General features: G+C 41.5%; 1 protein-coding gene across 8 annotated transcripts in view; it reads left to right on the plus strand.

The window, feature by feature from the left end:
• Positions 1-23,359, plus strand: part of PTPRT (protein tyrosine phosphatase receptor type T) — a 475,971-nt gene that overhangs the window by 301,671 nt on the left and 150,941 nt on the right. For all 8 annotated transcript variants that reach the window (XM_075438296.1, XM_075438300.1, XM_075438302.1 and 5 more), the window contains exons 8-9: positions 11,173-11,469; positions 12,812-12,921. In XM_075438296.1, the coding sequence (XP_075294411.1) occupies positions 11,173-11,469; positions 12,812-12,921 (407 nt within the window). The remainder of the gene's footprint in view (positions 1-11,172; positions 11,470-12,811; positions 12,922-23,359) is intronic.

Raw genomic sequence — 23,359 nt, forward strand, 5'->3', positions numbered from 1 at the left:
GGATGAGAAAGTGGTTATATCTGTGAATCTTGAGAGAGTAGAGTTGAGTGGATGCCAGTTGGAGATCGCTGATGTTTCTAATCTTCTGCTTCTTGAGATAAATTATAACCAACTAGGGAGCAAATGCTAATACATTTCCGGTAGGAATATTGTTATTTTAATAGCAAAGCAGTAACTGTTTTTTCTCTGGACTTCTTTCTTGCCCTCTGCTCTGAACAGAAGGAAATCATTAACAGCTGGAGGACAACCAACCATCAAAACGACTTTTTCAGCACTTGTTCTAGGTAGGACTATTAGAGCAAAATGAAATAAGGAACACAGTATATTTCATATAAATTCAGTGGTATATTAAAGGAACAAAAAGTACGTGTCTCTATAAATGCTGTTATAACTTGCAGACCTGTGGTGCCAAGCTGTGGCAGTGGTTATTGGAATGTTTCGGTGACATATTAACAGACCTTTTCTTAGAAACTCTTAGCTTTCCTTAACACACTTTCAGCAAATGGATTTCCAATAATCATCTACATCCTTTCTCCTCTTTCCATTTCAAAATAAACTCTTTCAGGGCACAGTGGTGCATTTGTGTGGAAATGGCTTTCCTGAGAAATTGAAAGGCAGGATCTGGATCAGTTCCCTGCACGAGCTTTGCAATATCCCTGAAAAGTGTTGTGATCTGTATTTGGCGCCCACAGCATTGCTTAAGCTAGTGAGGGGAAAACTAATCTCTTGCTCTTTCATTGGCAGCACTGTCTCATAGACTGACCTTAATGGGGTGGAAATGAGCTCAGCTGCCTAATTCTGTTAAAAACATAGGCTTTTTTTCACACATGAATGTTCATCGGCTTCCTTCTAGCCTTGTTGTTAAAGCCATGGGAGCAAAGAATCAAGCCGTAGTTGCTGCAAACAAAACACACTGCTTTTTTCCCACTTCAGTGTTTTTTTTTTTTTTTTTTTGTATGTAGTAAGAAATGGCCAGTGCAAGAGACTTAATTCACACAGGAAAATAAACATTCTAGAAGTATAAAGATCTTGATGTGGACAAATGAGCTTTCTCTGACTTTTAGGGCATGACTAACTAACTTGCTCATTAGCACAGTAATTCTAAGTAGCGCTATCAACCTTGTTTTACTGTGTCTGTTTCGGAACCCAAAGATGAGGGCACGGCACCCCAGAAGGAGATGTGTCCCTTGGCAATCCAGCTTCACTTCAGCTGCAGTCTGTGTGCCAGCAGTCAGTCAGCCCGAGATCTTCCACGGCTGGCTCGGGTTTGGGTTGGTGTTGTTGGCTGTGGTAACGCACCCCTCTTTGGTCATGGTGAATCTAATTTCCTACCTAGTGAAAGACCGGTTCCTCACTCCTACCTGTGAGAGATGAAGTAAGCAAGCAGAGCTGTAAGTCTGACTCTACATTTCCGTGTGCCTGTGAATGAGGACATGGCTGTTGCTGTCATACAGACCATCCAGAGCTATGCCTAGACCTTCAGGTCCATTAGGGTTGACCTTCCTGTGGTCGTGAAAACCAGGGCTCGGTTTTTTACTTCCAGGATAAATGTAGGGGTATAGGATTTTGTAGGGAATCTTAAAAACTGAACACCACATGCTTTGCATGGATCTTGGTCTTCATTATGTCCTTCATCTTTTTCCCTGCTGAAGCCTGCAGAGTTTCCCCGCGGCAGACGCGGAGGGAGCTGTAGGTGCTCCGCAGGCAGCACTGCCTGTGCGCAGGGAGGGTGTGCGCACGCGTGTGGGCCTGTGTGCAGGTTCATGCAGGGGTGTCCCTTGTAAGTGACTTCCATGACTGTTAATGAAGTTGTGCTAATACTCTTGTAAAACTGTAGGTGGCTGCTAATCGCTTGCTTTGCTATGCAAATGAGCCAAGAAGTGGTTTAAAGGCTGTGTCCAGGCCCGCACAGCAAATAGGGATTAGGGAATGGGAAGTTACAGCTTTCGGTTAGAAGGCAGTAGTGAGCAAAAGAGAACAGCAATATTTCGATATTCTTTGGTGAGCAGTCCTACTTATTGGGGGTTTGTTTGGGTTTAGGGGGCTTTTTTCTGTTTGTATATTTTTTTTTTTTTAAACAACAAAAGCAGAAGTTCCCCAAAGTTTCTGAAGCAAGCGATCTGAATTCCTCCTGGGGGATTTTCCTGGATAAAATCAGCTCTGCTGTGATTCTAGTGGAGACTCCAGCAACTCCCTTAGCATTCCCGTTGGAGCAATGCCTTGGCTGTTGCGGATTTGTGCCTTCTGCAGTGCAGGGCGTGAAACAGTGAGCAAACCCTAAGCATGGCTGGTAACAGAAACCTGTGGTAGTAAAGGTGATGCCATGTGGCAGCAGGGAGATTAGAGGTACCAGGAACAATTTGGAGTCATTTAGAATTGGGTCATTTTCTGAGCAGGCAATTAATTCGCTTTCATTTCAAAAAATAAAGGCTGCTGAGTTTAAAAAGGTATGCTTGGCTAAAAGGAAGACTTGGATTTCAATGAGACTTCTAAACATGTGTGTTGGGGGGCATTAACACGGCTGCTGTAATCCTGACACCATGGCCTGTATGTTCAGATTACACCAAGAGCTGTGTCTGAAGCTACGCTCTGCATCAGCTTGCCAGTGCTTCTGAAGAACTGGTTTATCTGTATTTTCTCATACAGAATGCTTGTATTGAAATCCATTAAGGGTATTTTCAAGGTGGCATGCTAATCAGATATAAATGGTCTTAAAGAAGTGCTAGTGCTGCCTCTTACACTCTGCTCTCCTTGTGCTTTTCTCTGGCATAAAATTATTCTGCTTTATTTTTGTTTTCCTCAAAAATGCAATCATATCCTAGGAAAAGGATAATTATTGGGCTAAAGGCAGTGCATTGATTTTGTTCAGAGCAAACTTTTTTTTATCTGTCCTCCACCATCCCAAAGAGCATCTATAGCATTTGGAAGTAAACATTTGTTCAAATATGTACATTCACATAACAGCTAACCATCCATGACACTAACGGCATTGCATTGCTGACTTCAGTACCCTGGTGGATGGAAGACGTGAGCATGAGATTAGAATTAAACAGCTGGTCATAAATTGTGTCTAGACCTTTCTAAAAATGTGTTTCTGGAATATATTGCAACCAGTACTCAGCTGCAGGAATTTGAAAGTCTCTTGGTGTAGTTAAGGGAATAACTGGGACAAGAAAGTGGTTGACCCAGAGTTACAGTCGCTGTCGTCTTTTGCACTAACTGAATTGCCAGCCACCCGCTCTTAAGGACTCTCCATTTGTCTAACCTTGTTATTATGGTTGTAACGTAGTCTACTTTGCTCTAATTTGTTATCCAGTCTTAGCATTCTTAACAGTTGAAAATGTCATTGTTCAGTTGTTTTTTTTTTTTGCCTTTGGCCGGTATGGCATGCTGTGGAGAGAAATTGCCTTTAGATGGCATCAGGTAGAGGGAATCAGTTAGTCCCCATCATACAGAGATCCCTCAGCTGTGACTGCCCATAGCTGGGGAAAAAGGGAGTCGCTGCTGCCCTTGAATCTTGAGAAAAACGGACAAGCCTCAAGTGGTTTGGGGCAATTAGGGTATGTCAATGGAGCCCACAAAGCCTATGTTTTGTCAGCTCACAGCTCCTTCTGCTAGATCTAGAAGTTAAACTGGAAATTTAAACTTTATTTAAAATTTTTGGTTTTGAAAGACAGCCGTCCAAAAGAACGTAGAGAATTTATCTTGCAGATTACACAGATAAAAGGAAGCCACAGTTACAAAGGAGGGAAAGCCTAGAGCAGTGCTTTTCTCTTTGCTGCTCAGAATAATTCAACAGACCCGTGACTGTGTGAGGAAGCCTCTCTTTTACCTACTATTTTGATTACCTTATATATTTTTATGGAGATAACTTATGTTTTGTCAGTCTTGTGGTTTAATCTGGCAGTCAGCAACTGGGACCAGACAGCCGCTCACTCACCCCTCCTCTTCCTCCCAACGGGATGGGGAAGAGAATGGGCAAAAAGGGAAACTCATGGGTTAATACAGTTTAATAAGGTAACAAAGCAAATATTACTACTCATAGTAAAAGGGAATATGCAAAACAAGCTATACGCAGTACAGTTTTTCTCACCACCTGGTGACCAGTTACGTAGCCAGCCCCCAAGCAGCGATCGCGGAACCTGTGGATTCCCTGGAGCTCATGGATTTCACCACACTCGAGAATTTTGCAAAACTGGCCAAAAAAACCCCAAAAACCTGAACTCATGGAAAAGTTCAAACTAATGGGAAAAAAAAAAAGTTGAACTCTCTCAAAGAGGTTCCTGCCCCCTGGCCAGCCCCCATTTGTAAACAGAGCAGGATGCCTGCAGAATGGAATATTGCCACTGGCCGGCTTGGGCTGGCTGCCTGGCCGTGCTCCCTCCCAGCTCCTGCCCACCTGCTTGCCAGCCGAGCATGGGAAACTGAAGAAAGTCCTTCATTTCTTAGCAACAACTAAAAACATCAGTGTATTATGAAGATTCTTGTACTAAGTCCAAAACACAGCAGCTACTGGGGGGAGAACTAACTCTGTCCCAGCCGAAACCAGGACAGTGAGGAACCTGGCTGATATGTTATTCCAGTCTCTTCCCCTTACTCCCTTTGAAGATAACAGCAGAAGTACACAGAGGAAGAGGTAATTAAACAGAATGCACATGCACGATAGTAAAACAAATAGTTAAAATAAATATTTTGTTTATACATAAGAAAATAAATTTGTAAAAAATACATGTTTTACTTTTGTTTGGAAAAAAGAACCCAAGTGGTTTACCTGCTTTGTAATCTCACTTTCATTAGCATACTTAATTATGATTTTGTATTTAATCATCAAAATGCTCAATAATGTACATTTTGTTCCCAGCCATGCAATTCTACGGCTACGTGTCTTCATGATAGAGGTTTTTAATAAAACCAGTAATTACCCTTTATTGTTGTTTTAAATTACTATTTTTAAATTTGTTAGGGAACAATAGTTTTAGGTGTAAGAGGAAGAAAGCTTTCATTTTACCATATCATACTATAATGAAAAAAACATCCATTTAGCAGATGCTAATAAGCGTTTTTAAAAAGTAGTGCTTAATGATCCTGAAGTTGTGTGCGGGTGAGGCTCTGCCAGCTGCGCCCTGGGGTTTGCTGGGGGTGCTGGGCCAGGCGGCCCCTTTGCTTCTCCTGCCACCTTCGGCACCGGGGACCTGCAGTCCGTGCGTGACAGGCACGCTATGTAAGAAATGGGAATGTCCTTGTCAGGTAGAGTTGGGCTCAGTGTAAAGGCATTTCGGTTGATTTTTCTTTTTTTGTGTGCACTTTGTTTTGTTTAACAAGGTTGAACTATGAGATCAGAGGATGTTTAACCAGTTCTGTAATATATCAAATATTTTTCCTTTTTTTTGTTGTTTTTGGAATCTGATTTTTCTTTCAGTGCAGAATTCAAAGTAAAATTTGCCACTGAAACAAAAGCAGATCAATCAAAAAATGGAGTAAGTGTGCTGTGAGCTGAAGTAAAATGACTGTGTTAACTGTTGAGAGAACTCAGTCTGTGGCTTATCCAAGCGCGTACTCCACTGTCTAACTTATTTAATCTTTCTTTTATAACAGATTCATCTGTGTGGCAGGGCTCCTCCTTCTTCATTGCTCAGAGAATGCCCTAAAATAGCCTGTTTTAGTTCATCAGCCATAATGCCACCTGTGTCTTTGTACAGGGCTTGGGGTGTAGCTGATTGCAGGTATCCCAACAAACAGGTTGGCTGTTCCGTGGTGATTTTATTGTGTCCGTCTCGCTCCTTTTTTCCTCTTTTCACTGTTGCAAGTCTTCTCTCGGAACGTGCCTTTCTGTATAATAGCCTGCTTTCAGCTTTGTCTGTACTGTCTTTGGACCAGTGATGATATCTGAACTGGTTTAAAAAAAAAAAAATTACATCTAAACATTAAGGAGATGCTCTTTCTGCAGAGAAGGGCAAAGCCAAAACATTTCTAAAGAACTGAAAGACTAGCGAACTCGATTTAATCAGTGTTCTTATCTGTCATGTCTGAAAAGGCATTTATAGCACATTCGGACTTGGAAGATGTTGAAGTGTGATGGGTGGCAGCTGGGGGAGTTGGGACGCTCAGCAAAGGAGCTCTGTCACTGAAGGACAGGCTGCACTCCAGGGCTGGCCGTGGTTGTCCGTCTTTCTGCAGTGTCGTGTGTAGGATGTTGGTATGGACAGTGTTCATGGAACAGATCATCTCTCAGAAGCACGTTGAAGAGATGAGCAGCATGCACTGTGGAGTTGGTTGGTTTTCCCTGAACCATCACCCACACTTGAATTATGCATTTAAGGCAAAGCACTTGAATGCTTTTGTTCTGTTTACCTTGCTACGCTTTTTGATAGTAGGTAGGATTCCCTAAATTTGTTCCGTCCTGTTGGAATCTGAGTAGGAAGAGGAAGAATAGGGAATAAATGCAAGGTAAAGAAGGCTTCAGCTCCAATCTAAACCTTGAAGTAAAATCATTGTCAGATGAGGTACTTTACTGTTTGGTTTTCTGTCTGTGGTGGAAGAACAATGTCTTTGAAAAACACAGACGAAACATCATAACTGCCGGCTCACCGTCACTGGGAGTTTTGTTGTTGTTGCATGAAAAGTGGCTGCTGTCTCGATTTATTGTGAGAGTGAAATGTTCTATGAAGTTCTCACCCATTCTGTGATACAAGTGAATTTATATTTTGTAAATTAAAATGAATTTAATTATTTTCTGGGCTACAGAGAGAGGTCATACCGTGCTGGTAGTTGGGAGAACACAAGTTTTGGTGGTCCTATCAACTACCAGTGCACCTCGTCTTCTCCTCGTCTCCTTCAGGACTCACAGAAAGCTGCTCTACCTGTCAAACTCAGTTTTCTTCCCTTTGTAGCCTACTGCTGGGAAACAGAATTTAATTAGTGGACACCTGCACTGCTAATGAACTCTGCCTCCTGCTCTCCGTAGGGTCAGGGGACGTGGGCAGTGGGGCCTCAGACATGTATGAACATCTTCTGCTCTGTGTCATGTCTTTTCTGACAGCAACAATTCCTTTGCAATTCAGCTCCTGCAGCAGGTCGTTAACCTGGGGTCAACAGCCGACTGTCTCCATTTAACTTCACCGCTCAACTTGAGCTTCATGTTCAAACCCTGCTGTCTCACCATTGCTTGCTTTCCTCTCAGTTCTTCTCTTGATGGAGGGGTGTAAAGCAGAGACAATTGCTATGAATAATCTAAATCAACCTTTGCCTTTCTACACCTCGCCTTGAGCACGAAGACCACAGTGAACAAAATGAGATCTGGAAGACTCAATAAGGAAAGAGCAAAGCCAACCGTAAAAGTGAACTTTTCTGTAAAATGGTGAAATTGTGATAGTAAGAAGTGCAGTCTCTGAACGGTGCAGGTCACTGCTGGGTCAAAGATGTCTGTTTACCTGGACTAAGGGCTTGGAGCATCGCTGAAGGATTACTGGGCAAGTTTTTTTGTTTGGCCCGCTTGTGCATCACGGATACTTCAGAAAGGCTCCTCGCCCGCTGAGTGTTTGCAGCAGCCATCCAGAGTAATGGCAGGTATCGAAGCGTCAGTGGGAGACGTGGTATTAAAAAAATACTGTTCAATCCTTGATTTTGATGTGAACTCTCAAAATGAAATTAATAGTTCATCCAGGCTGAAATAAAAATACAGCATTTGCACAGTGAAATCCCAGAGACTGCAATTCTCTTTGCATGGGTTCGAGACCGGGTTTAACAGATCAGTGGCAGCTGTTTCGTTGCTCCTGCCTCTGAAGAATTTCTTTTGGCTTTTCCAAGGTCTCAGGACACTTAGAAAATTTTATTTTGGTTTGTGCATGTTACATTAATGTCTTTTTATATATAATCTCTTAAGTATTCAAATTGGGCCAGTCTGTTTCTGTCTTGCTTTGGTGGGTATTTTTGTACAGCTGAAGTTGAGATACACGTTAGCAGCTTTGCTTACGCTAGCCAAGTACAAGGTTAATAATCTTGGGGTTTTTCTGGCATTATTTGGAAGCTATAATTCCAAGAATACAGAAATGGAGCAGTTAGTCCAGTTTCAAATACTCACTGCTACTAGAGGATTGTAGATCAATTGTGAACATCTTTAATTTTCTTGGTTTTTGAGGGGGGGAAATAAGTGATTATAACATAATGAAAAAAGGATGATGTTAGCAGAGTCCCAGGGATAGGTATTGCAGACCTTTTGAGATGGTATACTTAACAGTGCTAAAATGTGGGAGGAATTAAATGGAGAAAGTAGTAGGACCACTGTCCTTTAAAAAGAACAGTATAACATCTCATCTTTGAAAATGAGTTTCAATGGCTTACGCTTCAGAGGGAGTCAGTGTGGCAGCAGGAAAACACTTTCAAAATTGCATAGTCTTGGTTTTCAGAAAAAGGAGATTGAAACTGAGAAAAAGGAGCCAGAGAGAATATGAAGGTTTCCATGTCCAGCTTCTATTTGTTGATTTAATTACAGTTTGGTTTCTTACTCTCTGAACCTAGTTTAAATAGTTTTTACTTACTTGTTTATTCGCTCTTTGCTCAAAAATCTGGAAGGCCATCAGATGCCAAGTCTCTGTCCCTGCTGTCAGAGACGCCTCGGGCTCTGCGTATTTCTGAAGCCTGCATCCCCTGCCTGCTTTCACTACAGGCATCATGAGCTCATTTCTTTCACTGAAGAATCTTCCATTTCAGGGTTATCAGCCTTGGAGAATGTGGTATGTTCTATGACTGGGCAGTGGGGTCTGGGCTGTGTGTGAAATCTGTGTGTTAGTTTCTCACGTTGTAACTCGGTCATCTCTGCCCAATAGGCCGGTTACTCTGTTGAAAAGATTGTGTTGAAAAACCAGAGACAGGCCTCAGGATGTATCTTAGAGTATTTACAGTAAAATTTTGAGCAGAATGAGAAACTGGTTAATACAAAGCAGCTTCTAGGACTTACAGTTTTGGGTAAGAAAGGAAAGGGCAAACGTGAACAAGATGAGAAAGCAAGCTAAGAAATGCAGGTAACCTGCCATAGTCCTGGTGTTGGACATGCACTTGGTGAGATGGTGCTGAATCAAGAGTTGTTCTTCACCCACTGATAAAGTCAGCACATCTGACATCAATAAACCAAACATCCTCTAATTACTCACTCATTCCATAACATGACTGACTTGAAGAAAATAACTGTAATTTTATAAAAACAGTATAGCATTAACATGGAGGTTAATTGCCATCTTCAGCTGCATCGTTGTCTTGGCATGAAATGTTTTTGCCATGTTTCAGCCATGTTTTGAGTTGGGCTCTGGGGTTGATTACTTGGTTTAGTGGAGAGTTCAGGACAAGCATCTGTATCTGCCTTTGATTTTCTTTCCTTCTGAGGCATCTTGGAATGAGGCTTGTACTTTCCTCTACAGTTTCAGAGGCTGAAAGATCGTGCAGAACCGTGCTTTGTTTCACCTTATTTATCTATATAATTCATCTACACAAACGTTCTTTTCATGGGCATGTAGTAAAAAAATGATTGTCACTTAATGCTAAGTATGTATGTGTATATTTATGCATAGAAACTTTCTAAATTACAGTTTTTTTGACACACACAGTACTGAAGAATCTCATTTAAGAGGGGTTTTCTGGATGCTAAGGGCATGACGTGACTTGTGGGGAAACCTAAACCAGTTGCTAGCTTTAGACCCCCGGTCCTTTAGTATCTCTCATGTTTCAAAAGTGTCTCCGTGTGTGTGTGTGTGTAAAGATTCAGAATAGTGTTCATTTCAGAAGTAGCTGTTTTCCCGTTGCTGATCACTAGGGGTATTTTTAGAAGTAATATGGAGTATGCTGGTTGTTAAAGCATATGTTCTGCTTATGCATTAGTAGATTGAAGTCAATATGGCTGGTGCATGCTTTTCTTTCAAGAATTACTAGAAGGCTTTTTCTCCACTTTAATTATCTTTCAAAGAAGTGTAACTAGTATTTGGGAGTCCGTGTGACTCTTTCTGTTTCCATGAAAATGTTCAGTTCCTTTCACAGGTTGAAATCGTGAGAGAACATGAGAAGTGGGCGAAACACTAAATTGTGCTAGAAATCAAGAAACTCTGTGAAATTATGTGTTTTCTAATTGCCTTGCTTAGATATATGTTGAGCAAAAAAGCAAACTAGCTGCACAAGTTGAAGAAATGTCAAATAAACAAACTAGGACATGTGTAGTATTATTACCATCTGACATATTTCAAACACTGATTTTACTCATCCGTCATTCTTTATATCTGCATGTCTGGCGGTGCATGCATTTATATTTTATATAAAGGGTAGAGTCTCTAGTCAGAGCATTTGAGTTATGCTGTTAAAAATAAATTAAGGAACAGCAGGTGAAAATGATTCCTACACATGAATATTCAAACTGTACCTCAGTCAGATACTGCAAAAAGAATAATAAAGAGCAACGAAATTTCGGTGGGGCCAAAGCGTTGATGTGATCTGAAATAAAAGTTTTATTGGCACAAGGTGGAGATGACTCAGAAAACTTACTCAAGGAGTGGCATGATCTGCTCGCATGCCCCATTACCAAAACATTCAAGAGTCTAAAAAATGGAGAGGGTGGTGGCACTTGCGGTGTTGGAAGTCTTGCAGTCAGGCTCTTCGTCTTCGTTCTTACACTCTTGCACTTTAGTTTCCGAGCAGGATGGGTTTAGGGCTGGCAGCTTAGGGGCTGCGTAGCTAAAGTGAAAGCTGAGAGACTTGAGTTCGTTCCTTCTCTGTCAGCCATTTCCGATGTAATTGCATCACTTGAGGCAGGACTTGGCGAAGTATGTGGGCAGTTCAGGTACACCATCATCTTTCTTTTTTCAGTAAGAGTGAAGAAAGTGTGACTTTCAAACTACTTCACTGATGGGAATCATGCTGCCATTGTCGAATTCAGTGAGGTTTCACAGGAATCGGGAGGATGACCACTGTTCAGGGCCCTGTGACAGGGTACTTTCAGAGAAGATGCGGGAGCCAGAATACGTTTGTGCAGCTGACATTAATTTCTCTATCCCTCGTACATTGCAAAGACAAGAACATTCATAACTGTGAAGTGCTTAGATACTCTGGCAATATGGAAGAAAGCATGTTAATGGATGACTGACTTCTTTTAATGTCAAGTTATTTATTGTTTTTTCTTTGCTTGCTTCACAGATCCTGTCCATGGACCACAAAATGTAGAAGTTGTTGATATTCGCTCCCGGCAGCTGACCTTGCAGTGGGAGCCCTTTGGTTACGCGGTGACCCGCTGCCACAGCTATAATCTCACAGTCCACTACCAGTATGTGTTTAACCAGCAAAGATTCGAGGCAGAGGAACTCATCCAAACTTCTTCCCACTACACCTTGCGAGGTCTTCGGCCTTTCATGACTATCAGGCTGAGGTTAGCCCTCTCTAATCCTGAGGGCAAGATGGAAAGTGAAGAGCTGGTTGTGCAGACAGAGGAAGATGGTAAGTTATGTCAGGTTTACTTGCTTGTTTTTCGGGGGGAAGATGAATATTTTGAAGTTGTAAATAGCAACATAATGCTCTGTCCCATGAGACTTATGAATGGCTTCTCTGGACAGTGCGTGTGTTATGCAAGTAAAATTTGTAGGTGCAAATAATTTCCATTTCACAGCCATGTTCTTGAAAAGGCCAGGGCTCCCTGAAGTGCTTGGAAATCATGAACGTCAACCTGAGCAGTGACTCAACAGCAGCAGGTTGAATTCTATAGAAGTCGTTTTCTGAACTACCCAGGACCCACAGCACAGCTTTCTTTATCATATGGGCAAATGTAATCCTGATTTTTCTTGTGCCTTCACATCGTTGTTCCAAAAAGAAGTATCATGTCGTCCTTCCCAGAGTGTAGCTTTACTTAGTGCTGGTCTTCTAGACGTAGCATTTTATATACATCTCAGAAGCTAAATTCGTTTGGTGGTAACTCTTCCATTTTTGTACAAAAGAACTGTTCTCTGGAATTACAGATGGAAAGCTTTAAAGTGTTGTTATCCCATCTGAGCTATTTCAGACCAAGGACTCTAGTAGACTACAAGCCTCCATCCTATCTAATGCCTTACAAATGAAGTGTTCTTGCACTGCCAGAGTTGTAAGGAGCTGCTGTCCTGGGTTCCTCTCATCTGAAGGTGGCTCTAGCAGTCCAGTATATCATACGGGTGATGTAAGAGGATGACAGATCTTTCTGAAGAATCAACAGTCTTTTGTCAGACAGGCTTGGGAGTGCATTTAGCTAGTTATCTTCCACAGCATTAAAATTTTGCTTCAGGAGGTGGATTTTTTTAGCTGGCCTCTTAGCCTTAATGAAATATAAATCTTACGTTGTTACTTTACTAAGGAGGTCAATCTTTCATATTGATAAAGGTATACAGCCCGGTAGCATCTTTATGCCGAGATGCAATCTGGTTGTTTAGGTGGCTGGAGCTTTGCTGTTGTTTGAGCGGAGAAGGACAAATTAATTTCCTTGCCACAGCTATGCTGTACTGGAAGAAGGAAGTACTGAAATTAGCTTCATGTTTTTATGGATTCTGATTTCATTTATCATTTAGCAGTTAGATTAGGGTATTCTTATTAGAACCAAAGGTGACGAGTAGCCTGTTCATCTTGATAGTACCTGGGTAATGCTAATACCTTGAGGGATTTTTTTTTTTTGTAATTGTATTGCTTTAATTTTGTTTTATATTCATCTCTGAACTTCCTGTCTGGTGGCCTCTTGGTGTCTTCTGAAGTGTCTGCAACTGGAGCTGGTGGTACTTCTAACACAGTTTTTTGGGTTGTTTTTTTTTTCCCCCTATAGTTCCTGGACCTGTTCCCTTGGAATCCATCCAGGGAGGACCTTTTGAAGAGAAGATCTATGTTCAGTGGAAGCCTCCAAATGAGACAAATGGCATCATTACACTCTATGAGGTGAGGAGAACAGATTGTTTTCTAGGAATACATGCCACAGGGCCCTTTTCGTATGTGTTTAAGCCAATCTTGAGCTCTGAGAGATTTCAGCAGGTGCTAAAAGAAGCCTGATTAAAATAGATAAGGATTGTCAAGATAGTCTGCTGCTGTCACTGACAAAGTTTTCCAGTTCAAAAAAGAGAAAATATTTCTTTACCATATTTGTGGCAAAATGAGAGTCATATATTTCACCATGTCTCAGGTGTTCAATGCCTGCCCTTTTTTCTTCTGCAGTATCTCTAAGGTCTGTTTTCTTTCCTTTTTTTCATGAGGTAAACTTCTGTTAGGTTTTATACCTAAATACTGTAACTAATTCCTTTCTCTTTCCAATAGTAATAACACTTTCTGGCTATCTCAGCAGAATATAACCATTAAGTCTTATCTTACAGTGTTCTTACTGAATCTTTCAATGATGCGTCTATCCAGCCCAACCACTTTCCCCACCACCCAGCAAATTATCCAGCAGGTTATAGGATGATCACTGACCATCCTGTGCTGGGTGAAAAAAGAAATTAAACGTGGTTCTGGAGCTTAGCAAAGCAGATGTTGTTAAGGTAAGGAAGTGTTACTGTTGTCACGTGCTTCTGGTGAGGCTGTATCCATAATGTCATGTGCACCCAGGTATGCAGAAAAGAGATAGAAAAGGAGGACTGCTTTAGAGAATTGTGAGAAAGGAGAGTCAGTCCTGTAAGACTCAGTAAGGGTGCTTTTATTAAGTATCAGAAAGTGATGCGCCGGTGCTGGCTGAGCATTTTTCAGTTTTGAAGTTCAGCATTTGCCACAGTAAGATTACAAAAAGTGGAAAAAAACTTTGCTTTTAAGGTGATTTTAAAATCTTCACTGTGGGCCTGTGCAGCATTTTCTGATACAGAGGGGCAAGAACCACTTTTTTGCTTTCTCTTTTATGCTGAGAGGATGTTCAGACTTGTTTCAGAAAAGGCATGGAAGCGACTCTGCCTTCGCCAGTGAGGTTCTGCTCCTTCCCTCTTCCCGTCCACCTTCTTGGTTTGGAGCAGCATGTCTGATAACATCTCAGTCCTAGATCTCCTTGCTAGCGCTGGCTGTCTCTAACACAGTGCAATGGAAAAAAATCAAGCAGGTTTAACATCAGTGAGCTCTTGCACTACAGCACGACCAAGAGATGGCAACTTTCTCCTGGGCTTAAATGTAACTGTGCTTTTAGGTCATCTCTCCAGCTGGTTCACAAAAGGTAGATGGAATTTAATACAGCAAGACTAAGTAAATGAATAGAAGTTCCTCTTGCTAATTTTGTGTCGTTTCAGCCAGGATGAGAATCGTTGACGAAAGGAAGGAGTCATTTTTTGTTGGTTGTTGTTGAGAAACTTGTGGATATCTGTGCGGGTTCATCCCAACTGTCTGTACTAGAACAGAACTAACCCTTGCTATTTCATGTTTTTCTAATGTGTACTACAGGCTGTCCTGCGTCTGTGTAAGGAACTATGCAGTGAAGTTGTCTGTATTTTTAAGGAATTAATCTGAATAGAATCAGTTGCAAAGTCGTTAGATTTTGGCAACACAGGTGACCTATAGTGGAACACATTTAAAATAATCCAAGTCAAATGATGCAAAAATAACTGCTTTTAATTTTTAAAGAGGCTGTTTCCTACTAAAATATTGCCTTGGGCTCAGCGCATTGAAAGGACTTCAGCAATCGGTGTAGCTTTTCTGGCTGAGCAGCTGCACAGAGATACTTTAATGCCTCCAGGGTGGTGATACATCCTGACAGTGCCCTTGCCCCTGGAGTCAGATCATTGCTCAAGTCTCAGTGGAGGCACAAACAGATTTTTCTTTTCTGATAATGATTCTTTTCATATTTGGCAGTTGAAGCCAAAGAGAAGTCAAGGTGAATTCAAACTCTTCCTCCTTTTGCTCTTCCCCCTTGTCTACAGAAGGATGAAAATCCAAGTGTTAAAAACACCAGGAGAGCCAGAGTGCCTGCGGGTTGTCACGAATGGAAATATTTTCCATTCCTATCCCTTCTTACATGTGAAAATTCCTACAGAACATTCCCATTCTCCATGGCACCCTGAGACAAGTTCATCAGGTGGAGATAAAAATACAGATGAGCAGTTACACACAGCCTGGAGAGATGGCCAGAGCATTCTCAGGGTAGTTGTCAGGCGACTGAAATCTGTATCACAAGCAAATGTGAGTGCAAGTAGCAGGAAACCCTGGTTTTGAAATTGCTCAGTAAATAAAGTACAGGTATGTGCACAGAAACATTTTATCCTGCTACTTGCAACTGGAGTTTAAACTTCCTAAAAATACTGAGAAACGTCCAGTATTGTCCATGTAGTTGCATCATTTGTATTGCTTGCTTAATCCCTAGCCTAGTACAGATACTTTAACCTGCACCGTTGTCTCTACTAGTGTTATTTCAAGATTTCATGCCATGTGTCTAGCACCACAGTAATTCCTCAGTAGTAATGACCTGCAAAGTGTTATTTTAGACAGGGGTCAGCCGTTTTTCAGTATCATCATGGCCTTACCCAGCATTAACAGAGTTCAGCTGACCTGTTGGTTAAAGGGGGGGGGGGGGGGGGGAAAGAAAGAGTGGTTAGTCTCCGGTAGGTTTTCAGTTCTTTGTCATGGCTGACAGTACCGATCCAGGTAGAAGCAGAAGGTATTAACGACGACAGAAGAAAAAAGGTCAAGCTATGAACTGGTGCAGTGCTGCTGTAATGAGGTCTCTGTCGGGAGCACGGTTCCTGATGGCCCTGTCATCCAGACGAGCCGGGAGGCTCGGGGATGGTCTGGCCAACGCGCAGCTTTCTAGAAACACTGCAGCTGCATCGCTGTCGTTAGGGAGAAACAAAGCCCAGAACCTACCAATGCTTATTGAAGAAAAATTTCCTGCAACGTACAGATCAAGAAATACCACCTCATGAGTTTTAGCTAGGGGTGTCAAGTTGTGCATTACGCCTGGAAGTAACTGGCTGGATTCGCACGTAGGTATCGTGCAAGTGACAGTCTCGCAAATTCCCATGGGCACAAACCCTCCTCCTTCTCCTAAGTGATAGTTCCCTCCTGGATACTGTCTTTTCTTCCTAGTTCTATTAAAAAACGTTGTTGCAAGCTTCTAAAAGGCTTCCAAATAAACACACTGTCAATTCTACTTACATCTCACTTGCTTTTCCTTGGGACAGATTTCTTCTCAGATCCCAAACCATTCTTTCAGTTCCCTGCCAGGCAGACTTCCGTGGTGCACAAATTGCCGATGCAGTTTGCTCATGCAGTGCTGGCATACCAGCTGGGCTGAAATTCAGCAGCACAACCTTCCGCAAGTCATTTAGCAGCCAGAATCCCTGATTTCATAGTGACTGAGTACTTCTAAAGAGCCTAAACAAAATGGAAGGACCTTAATGACCCTTTTTGACTTATGCAAGTCTCTTCTGATTGATATTGGTCCTTCAGGCTGCTATTGTAATCTTTTAATAAAGGTGGCAGTAGCCTTGCATTTGAAAATGGTTTTAAAACCCCCTGCATTCAATTGGAGAAGTAATTGTTTCACTGGGTACAGGCACAGCTGGATTTTTAAACAAAGGAACCTTCTGGATCCCTAATCAGTCTGTAATTGCAGTCTGCTTCTAGGGAGCAGAAAGCTCTTGTTGAAGGGAACTGGGAAGGCTCCGGGAATTGCGAGTCCATTAATTGGTATGCTGAGAAGATGAGGATATGAGCGGTGTAGAGAGCGAGTGACAGTTCAGATCATTCTGCAGGTGTGAGGGGAGCACACCAAAGCAGCTGATCACACGAGTGTGTGCCGTGTTAGTAGGTGTGGGTTGATCTGCCTGGTCAAGTAAGCCATTGGGGAGATGCATGGGCTGCTGTTGCAAGCCGTGCGACAGATAAAGCTGAAGACCTCTAGCTATAGTCAAGTCCCCAGGTAGCTTCAAGGTGTGTAGGTACTTACAAGAGACAAGGAGATCAGTCTGTGTTCAGAAACACAGCTGAACAGCCATAATGGATTTTGCTGGTGTGTTGGTTTGGATAGAATCTCTACAGTGACGTTTTTGCATGTGACTTTCATAAAAGAGAAGTTATTAGAGCTGTCTCTTGCACTGAGCTGTAAGTGGCAGGATCTAATAATATTGTAATAAGTCCTGTCACCTCTTCAGTCTCCTGGCAGACTGAAAGCACCACAACTTGTTGATTTTTTTTTTATTTATTTTTTTTTTACCAGTCCAGAGAAGCTGCTATGCTTTAAAATCCCTAATAATCAAATGCTGCTTATTGTGCTTATGCTATGTGGGAGTTCAGCTTCAAAGCCTTTGTATACAAAGATGTGCAACAAAGGGTTTTTATTTTTTATCGTAAGTGTATGTAAAGTCAAACCACCATCAAACAGCAGAAAAACCTATGATGTTGTTGGAAGAAGCAGTCTGATTTAAGGTCATGGACCAGCTTCGGCACTTCAGTTCCTCTGCTTTTAGATGATATGAGGTTGTCTCAAGTGTTGGTTCCATAACCCAAATTGAAGTCCTTCAGATATATGTGTGGACCAAGATGCTTTCTGCAAACTTGCATTTAATTTTGAAAATGTAAATAACCATAACTTCTTTATATCTGTATTTCACTGTTTGTTTGGGCAGCTGGAAGCTTGTGGGTGCACTCAGTGAGGTTGACTTTCACCTTTGTAAATATGTTTTTCATCTATAATCTATTTCTCAGAATTGTCAGGTTTTAGAATACTTTGCCCTTAAGGACGAAGAAGGACAAAAAAAATACTGACCATTCCTATCTAAAACCTTTGTCGCATGACTTGGGGGAAGGCATTGTTATTGGGTCTTACAATCCCAGAAGCGTTTGAAGGATGGCTACAGCATCTTCAGCTCCTTGGCTGGAAAAATGACTCGGACTGTTGAAGTCCTTTCAGTGAGCCATGCCTAAAGGCTTCAATAGCAAGCTGTCTTTTTAAACATTGTAAGGTGTAGTCTTGTAATCACTGATGTTCTCATCTTTACGATTATTACGTCCCATGTGGGTTGCACATGGATCTTGGGAAAAATAAGGATGCATTTGCAGCTGCTAACTAGCTAGTTTTCTCAGTCACTGTTTCTGAAATGCTGTACATCTCTATTTAGATGCCAGGAATAAGAATATATGGGACTTTTGTACACGATTTCAGCTCTTTGATGGGATGCTTGGAGCCTCGTTCCTGTAATCCCAGTGGATTTGAGTTCAAATTGCACTTCAGAGGTTACAGATCCTCTTAGTTGCCATGTAAAATTGCAGTCTGCCCTTCATTGTCTCTCCAGTTGCCAGTATGCCATTTCTTCTCTATTGCTTCACTCAGTTTTTCTCTGCAGGAGAGGTCTTTACATGGAAACTGCCTCTTAGAGGGTCATGCGTAAGGTCAATATTTGTGGGATGCACTGCCTGCATTTACAATAGGGTGGAAACAAATTTTTTCCACCTTTGACTCCTCAAAGTGCATACTTATTATGACACAAAGCAGGATTATCTGGTGTAGTAGCTGTCTGCTGCATGGATGTGCATGCATTTCTATTCATAGCCCTTTTTTAAGCTATTTATGAAACCTGACATTTTTAGGATAAAATCTTCCCTGCTAAAAGGTGTAGCAAAATAGGTTTCCCGGAAAAGCTGAGACGGTTTGGAACCCAACTTGGCTTAGTCATTTGTTTGTTTATGTAAAGGCTTTTTTTGGTTAAGAGGAGTGAAAAATGGCTCCCACAAGAAGGAAAGCAACAACCACGAAATCTTGCAACCAATTTATATAAAGCTTTGCAGTCGAAATAGTAGAAAGATGACAATTCTCGGAAATTGCCTTCAGTGAGAAGTGGCTTTGAACGTTCCCATGAAAATCAATCATGTTACAGCTTCTCAATTGCATTCTGTGGATGCACGATACTCCTGGGACGCAGCTTGCTCACTTAAGCTCACTAAGTGTGCACTGAGGGAAGTCCGTGCTACACACAGCTGGCTGCTGCATTTATCTGAACATTAAGAGAACATTAAGGAGACACTGTTAAGTGCTCAAAACCCAGGAAATGATCAATTAAGGATTGTATATTCGGGCGCAGCTTTATCGTTCTTCTGTACTGGCATTTGACAATGCGGTCTTCACACACTTGGATATTATTCTCTGCTCATCTGCAGCACTAATGTTGTTTTCCTTTGACACCAGATTTATACGATGTCTTGTACTGCAGTATATTGTTCGTCCAGAGTCCATGAAAGTCAATTACACGAAGAAGAAGTGTTTTACTGCCTCTGTACTATGTTGAATTAGAATTGTTTAATAATCTGAACTAGCAACGAAACTGTGTGGCCGTGTATAATCTGTTTAAGTTTGAAACTCTGTCAGCTCTATAGTAGGCTGCATCATCCTCTCAATTACACGTAAGGAAAGCTGTGCATATGTACCCAGCTAAATCAGTTCTGTAGTTAATGGCTTTTTGCGCAGAATTGCACTGGAAGAGGGCTGGCTGGCTGAAGAGGAATTGTTTATTAGATGGTTGCTGACTGTAGCATTTACTGAGCACTTAGTGGTCAGGTTGGTTAGATGCTGCCAGTGTTCTGGGTCCCACTTTGTTGTGATTCAGGCCAGAATCTGGAAAACAAATAGTGCTGACTGCACTGTTTTTTGGGCAGTTGAGAAGGGCTATAAATCTGAGCATTGCTCGCCTGCTTAGCAGGTTGGGATGCCATGTCAGCCACAGACACTGTTGTTCTGTTTCTGGGACAAGGCAGAGCTTGGTGAGACAGCTTTTCGGTGAAATTTAAGGAGCGCAAAATGGCAAGAAATATCTTTGCTTTCAGTCAGCAGAATCCCACAGAGGGCATCTCTTCCCCTTTCCATGCTGTTTAATAAAGTATTTTGGCTTAGAAGCTCCCTGTCAGCCCTAGAATTCCAGTACGTGCTTGAGTGACCCCTCTGCCATACACAGAGCATTGAAGATGGCTTCTCTGATGCTGCAAGGAAAACCAAATTTGCCTGTGCACAATAATATAGAAGCCAAAATATGCAGCTGCTGTTCTGGTGACACAGGATGGTTTTCCTTCCCCTATCGCGTTTGGATACATCAAATGCCATGGCAGAGCTGAAGTCAGTTGGAGCCGTGTCAATTTATAGCTGATGTGGGGGATGATAGGAGTAAGGCTCTGCTCTGTCTGGCTGGTATGTCCTGGGGCGGTGGCTCGGCTGGCTGGTAGGACCTGGGGCGGTGGCTTGGCTGGCTTCTGCCCGTGCGTGATCTCAGAGGGGCAGCAGCAGGGAGGAGGTACCAGATGCCGGCACTCTGGCTGTCTGCTCAAGTGCTAAACCCTGTTGAAAGGAGGGGTTTATCTTTGCTGTGTCTTTGTTGCTGCTGTTTCTCTCCCTCCTGTCCCAGTTAGTTTAACACAGCCTTCAATTTAGGAAATGCTTAAATGATTTCCTAATTAGGCATACTTTTCTGAATAAACACTTTGAAGAGCTTTTGAACAAACTTCTTCACATTATATAGGGTTCTTAATTGTGCGTTGCTCACTCACTGTTACTTGCAGGATATACTTAACTCGGAAGCATTTGTTAATGATGCTCTTTTAAAGCTTATGGTTTCCAGTAAGATCTTGATGAAAAAATGAGAGGAATTTTTGAGAAACTCGGATGTCAGGGTTTTTTTAAATGTATGACAATCTCCAGGTAAATAGCATACTTGTGTTATAAATAGCATGAATGAACTGTTTTAAAAAAATTGCTTATCAAGCTTTCCAGAAATAAAAGCATAATATGGTCCCCTGAGCACAACAATTTCTTTGATTACCTTTTTATTGTTCTTTTGAAGCCAGTAGACTTGCAGCAATATAAATCCAATGCAAATGAGAAAAGAGATTTGCGTACAACAATTTTATTTTTTTTTTAAAGGAAGGAACTGAAATTATTTTAGTGTGCATCTCAGGCTCTTTCTAAGCCAAAGTAAGCGATAAGGACTGAACCCCCCCCGCCCAAAACTTATGCTTTCTTATAACTAAGTTCAAATTTTAAAAATCCTTTAGTAGATGTGTGAACATCTTGTCTTTCTGCCTTCCAATGCTTTGCTTTATTTTCTAGTAAAAACATGGTTTTGGTCTGTTCTTCTTTCAGACATATTGTTCCTCTTTGTTGCTCATCCAGGAAAACAGTTGATTCTTAATCCTGTTTCTTCCATCTAATTTTTTCAAATACCAGTGTACCTGTGCAGTTATGTTAATATAGATAAAGCTCTCTTCCAGTTCCATATACAGATCTTACAATATCTTGCTTACTGAAATGTAGTAGTTGACTACGTTGAAAGCAAACTGCAGATATATGTTTGTACCTCATTCCTGGATAGCTCTTTCCCTTTGATCTTGGAGTATTGCTCGATTTAGCAAGTAGGTAGGACTGAAAAATTTAGAAGTGATGGCTTTATCCTGCTGATTGGTGTAACCGAGGAGCTATGTAAAAGAGGAAAAGCCGGTCAAGATGATCTACCCGTTGCCTTCAAAATGAGGAGATGCCAGCATTACAGTTCCTTTTGGGTATTTAATCTTATTGCTGTCCTTTGTGCATGTATATTAGACTCAGTCTTTAACCATGGTCCTGCTGTCCAGCGGACAGGCTGGGTTTGGGTTGCTATGCCCTACTCTCATTGCCAGTCTGTCCCTTTGAGTCCCTTACCCTCCCCCTTTGCCTTCTCCTTTCACCCTTCCCTGTGTGTAACTATTTTTTCCTGGTCTCTGCTCTCCCTGCTGCCCAGGTGGTACGGCTGGCAGCTGGGGGGACAGCTTTCCCAGGGATCCTGGCAGCTGCTAGGTTTTAGCACATGGGGAGTGACTGGATTCCTTACTCTTCCTGTTGTTTCTAATTCAACTTCCTTTGTCTGAAATTGTAAAAAAACAACTTAGGGTGAGGCAGACACTTGACTTGGAAAATAAGCCCTGATCTGTCCAGTTTAAGATTAAAGTGACTAAAAATGTGTGGTCTTACAATTATCAGGTACAATAATGGCTGGGATTTGATATTTTATCTAAAAATGTGGCAATAATATTTTATATATATGTGGGTCTTGCTTCTTTTGCTGTATAGCAAACCGAGCAGCTAGAATTGATGTTGTTAGTGCTCTGTTGTGTTGGTTTGGGTCTTTGTTCATTGCCCACAGCTTTTGCTATGCCACGTGTAGCATGGCAAACCAGCTATGAGATATATTAAGCAGAGCTTTCAGCATCGAGAACTAACTGAGGAACAAGTATGGAGATTGAATAATCGCTTCAATGCTGCAGTCCTATCAAAGCAATTTCTATAGTTGTCATTTTCTGCTGTTAAACTGAACAATGAGGCTCTCCAATAAAATCATATGAAATAACAGCTCATTAAAAACTCTCCTTAATATATAGCATGCTAATTAATGTCAGTGGGGTGCAAGCTTGAATGGCAGAATAGACTATAATGTTTAGAAAGTAGGTAAAATAAAAGAAGATATTTTATCATTAATGACCTTTTAGTAAACCTAATGAAATCCTTAATGGCCTGAATACATTACTGAGGTGCTCCCAATTGCTTTGTTACCTACTCCATTCTTCCTCCCTTTCTCATAGATATTAAACTTGGGTTTATTTATAGAAAACAGAAAACAATAAAGTCCCAAGGAAATCAGAAGAGGAAGAAGGAGTCTGAGCAAGAAGGGGAGTAGATGAGACTTCTCAGCCCTACTGTCCCCGTTCCTGGTCAAGAGAAAGCCTGGGTATAGGGCCAGGTTATATCCCGTCTTGGATATCTGTTGTCTGTGTTTGTATTCTGCTTTAATTGACTCCATGTTTACATGACTCTCAGTAAATAGGCTAGGGAGCAAATAGGCCTCTGTTATTCACTGAGTCTCCCTAGGTTAACTTCCATATTCATTCCTGGAGCTGCGCTTTGGCTTTTTGTACTGTTACTAACCATGCTGTGTTTGTGCTGTGATTAAATTAAAGGACTTTATTCTTCAGGGCTTTTAGTCTTTCACATGTTGCCAGCCTTAAATATAACTTGTAAAAATGCTCTTTAATTCTTCCTTAACCTTCTCCCAAAAGAAACAGTAAAAGAATGGAAAAATGAAAGGCCTTTGCTTCGTCCCATTTCCTGGATGAAATCTAGTGGCTGAGGAGGGATGTAGGTAGCAGTAATTGCATGGCTTAAACAGAGTTTTAGGATGGAAAATGTGCCAAATCATCTGGTCATAAAATACATTCTTCAGTTTTGAAGTCCAGCACTGGAGAAGGATTGCTCACTAACCTGCTCGCTAACTCTTTCCTGTTCATTAGAAGATAACTTTCTTCAAATTATTCCTTTTGTGTAACCCTTGGTGCAATTAACTTTAGTCTTGTACCCTAAATGTCTGATACTTCCTGATAAGATTGAAACTGTCTGTCCCAG

This window comes from Opisthocomus hoazin, chromosome 18 (genome assembly GCF_030867145.1).
Source record: "Opisthocomus hoazin isolate bOpiHoa1 chromosome 18, bOpiHoa1.hap1, whole genome shotgun sequence".
In the NCBI taxonomy this organism is placed as follows: Eukaryota; Metazoa; Chordata; class Aves; order Opisthocomiformes; family Opisthocomidae; genus Opisthocomus; species Opisthocomus hoazin.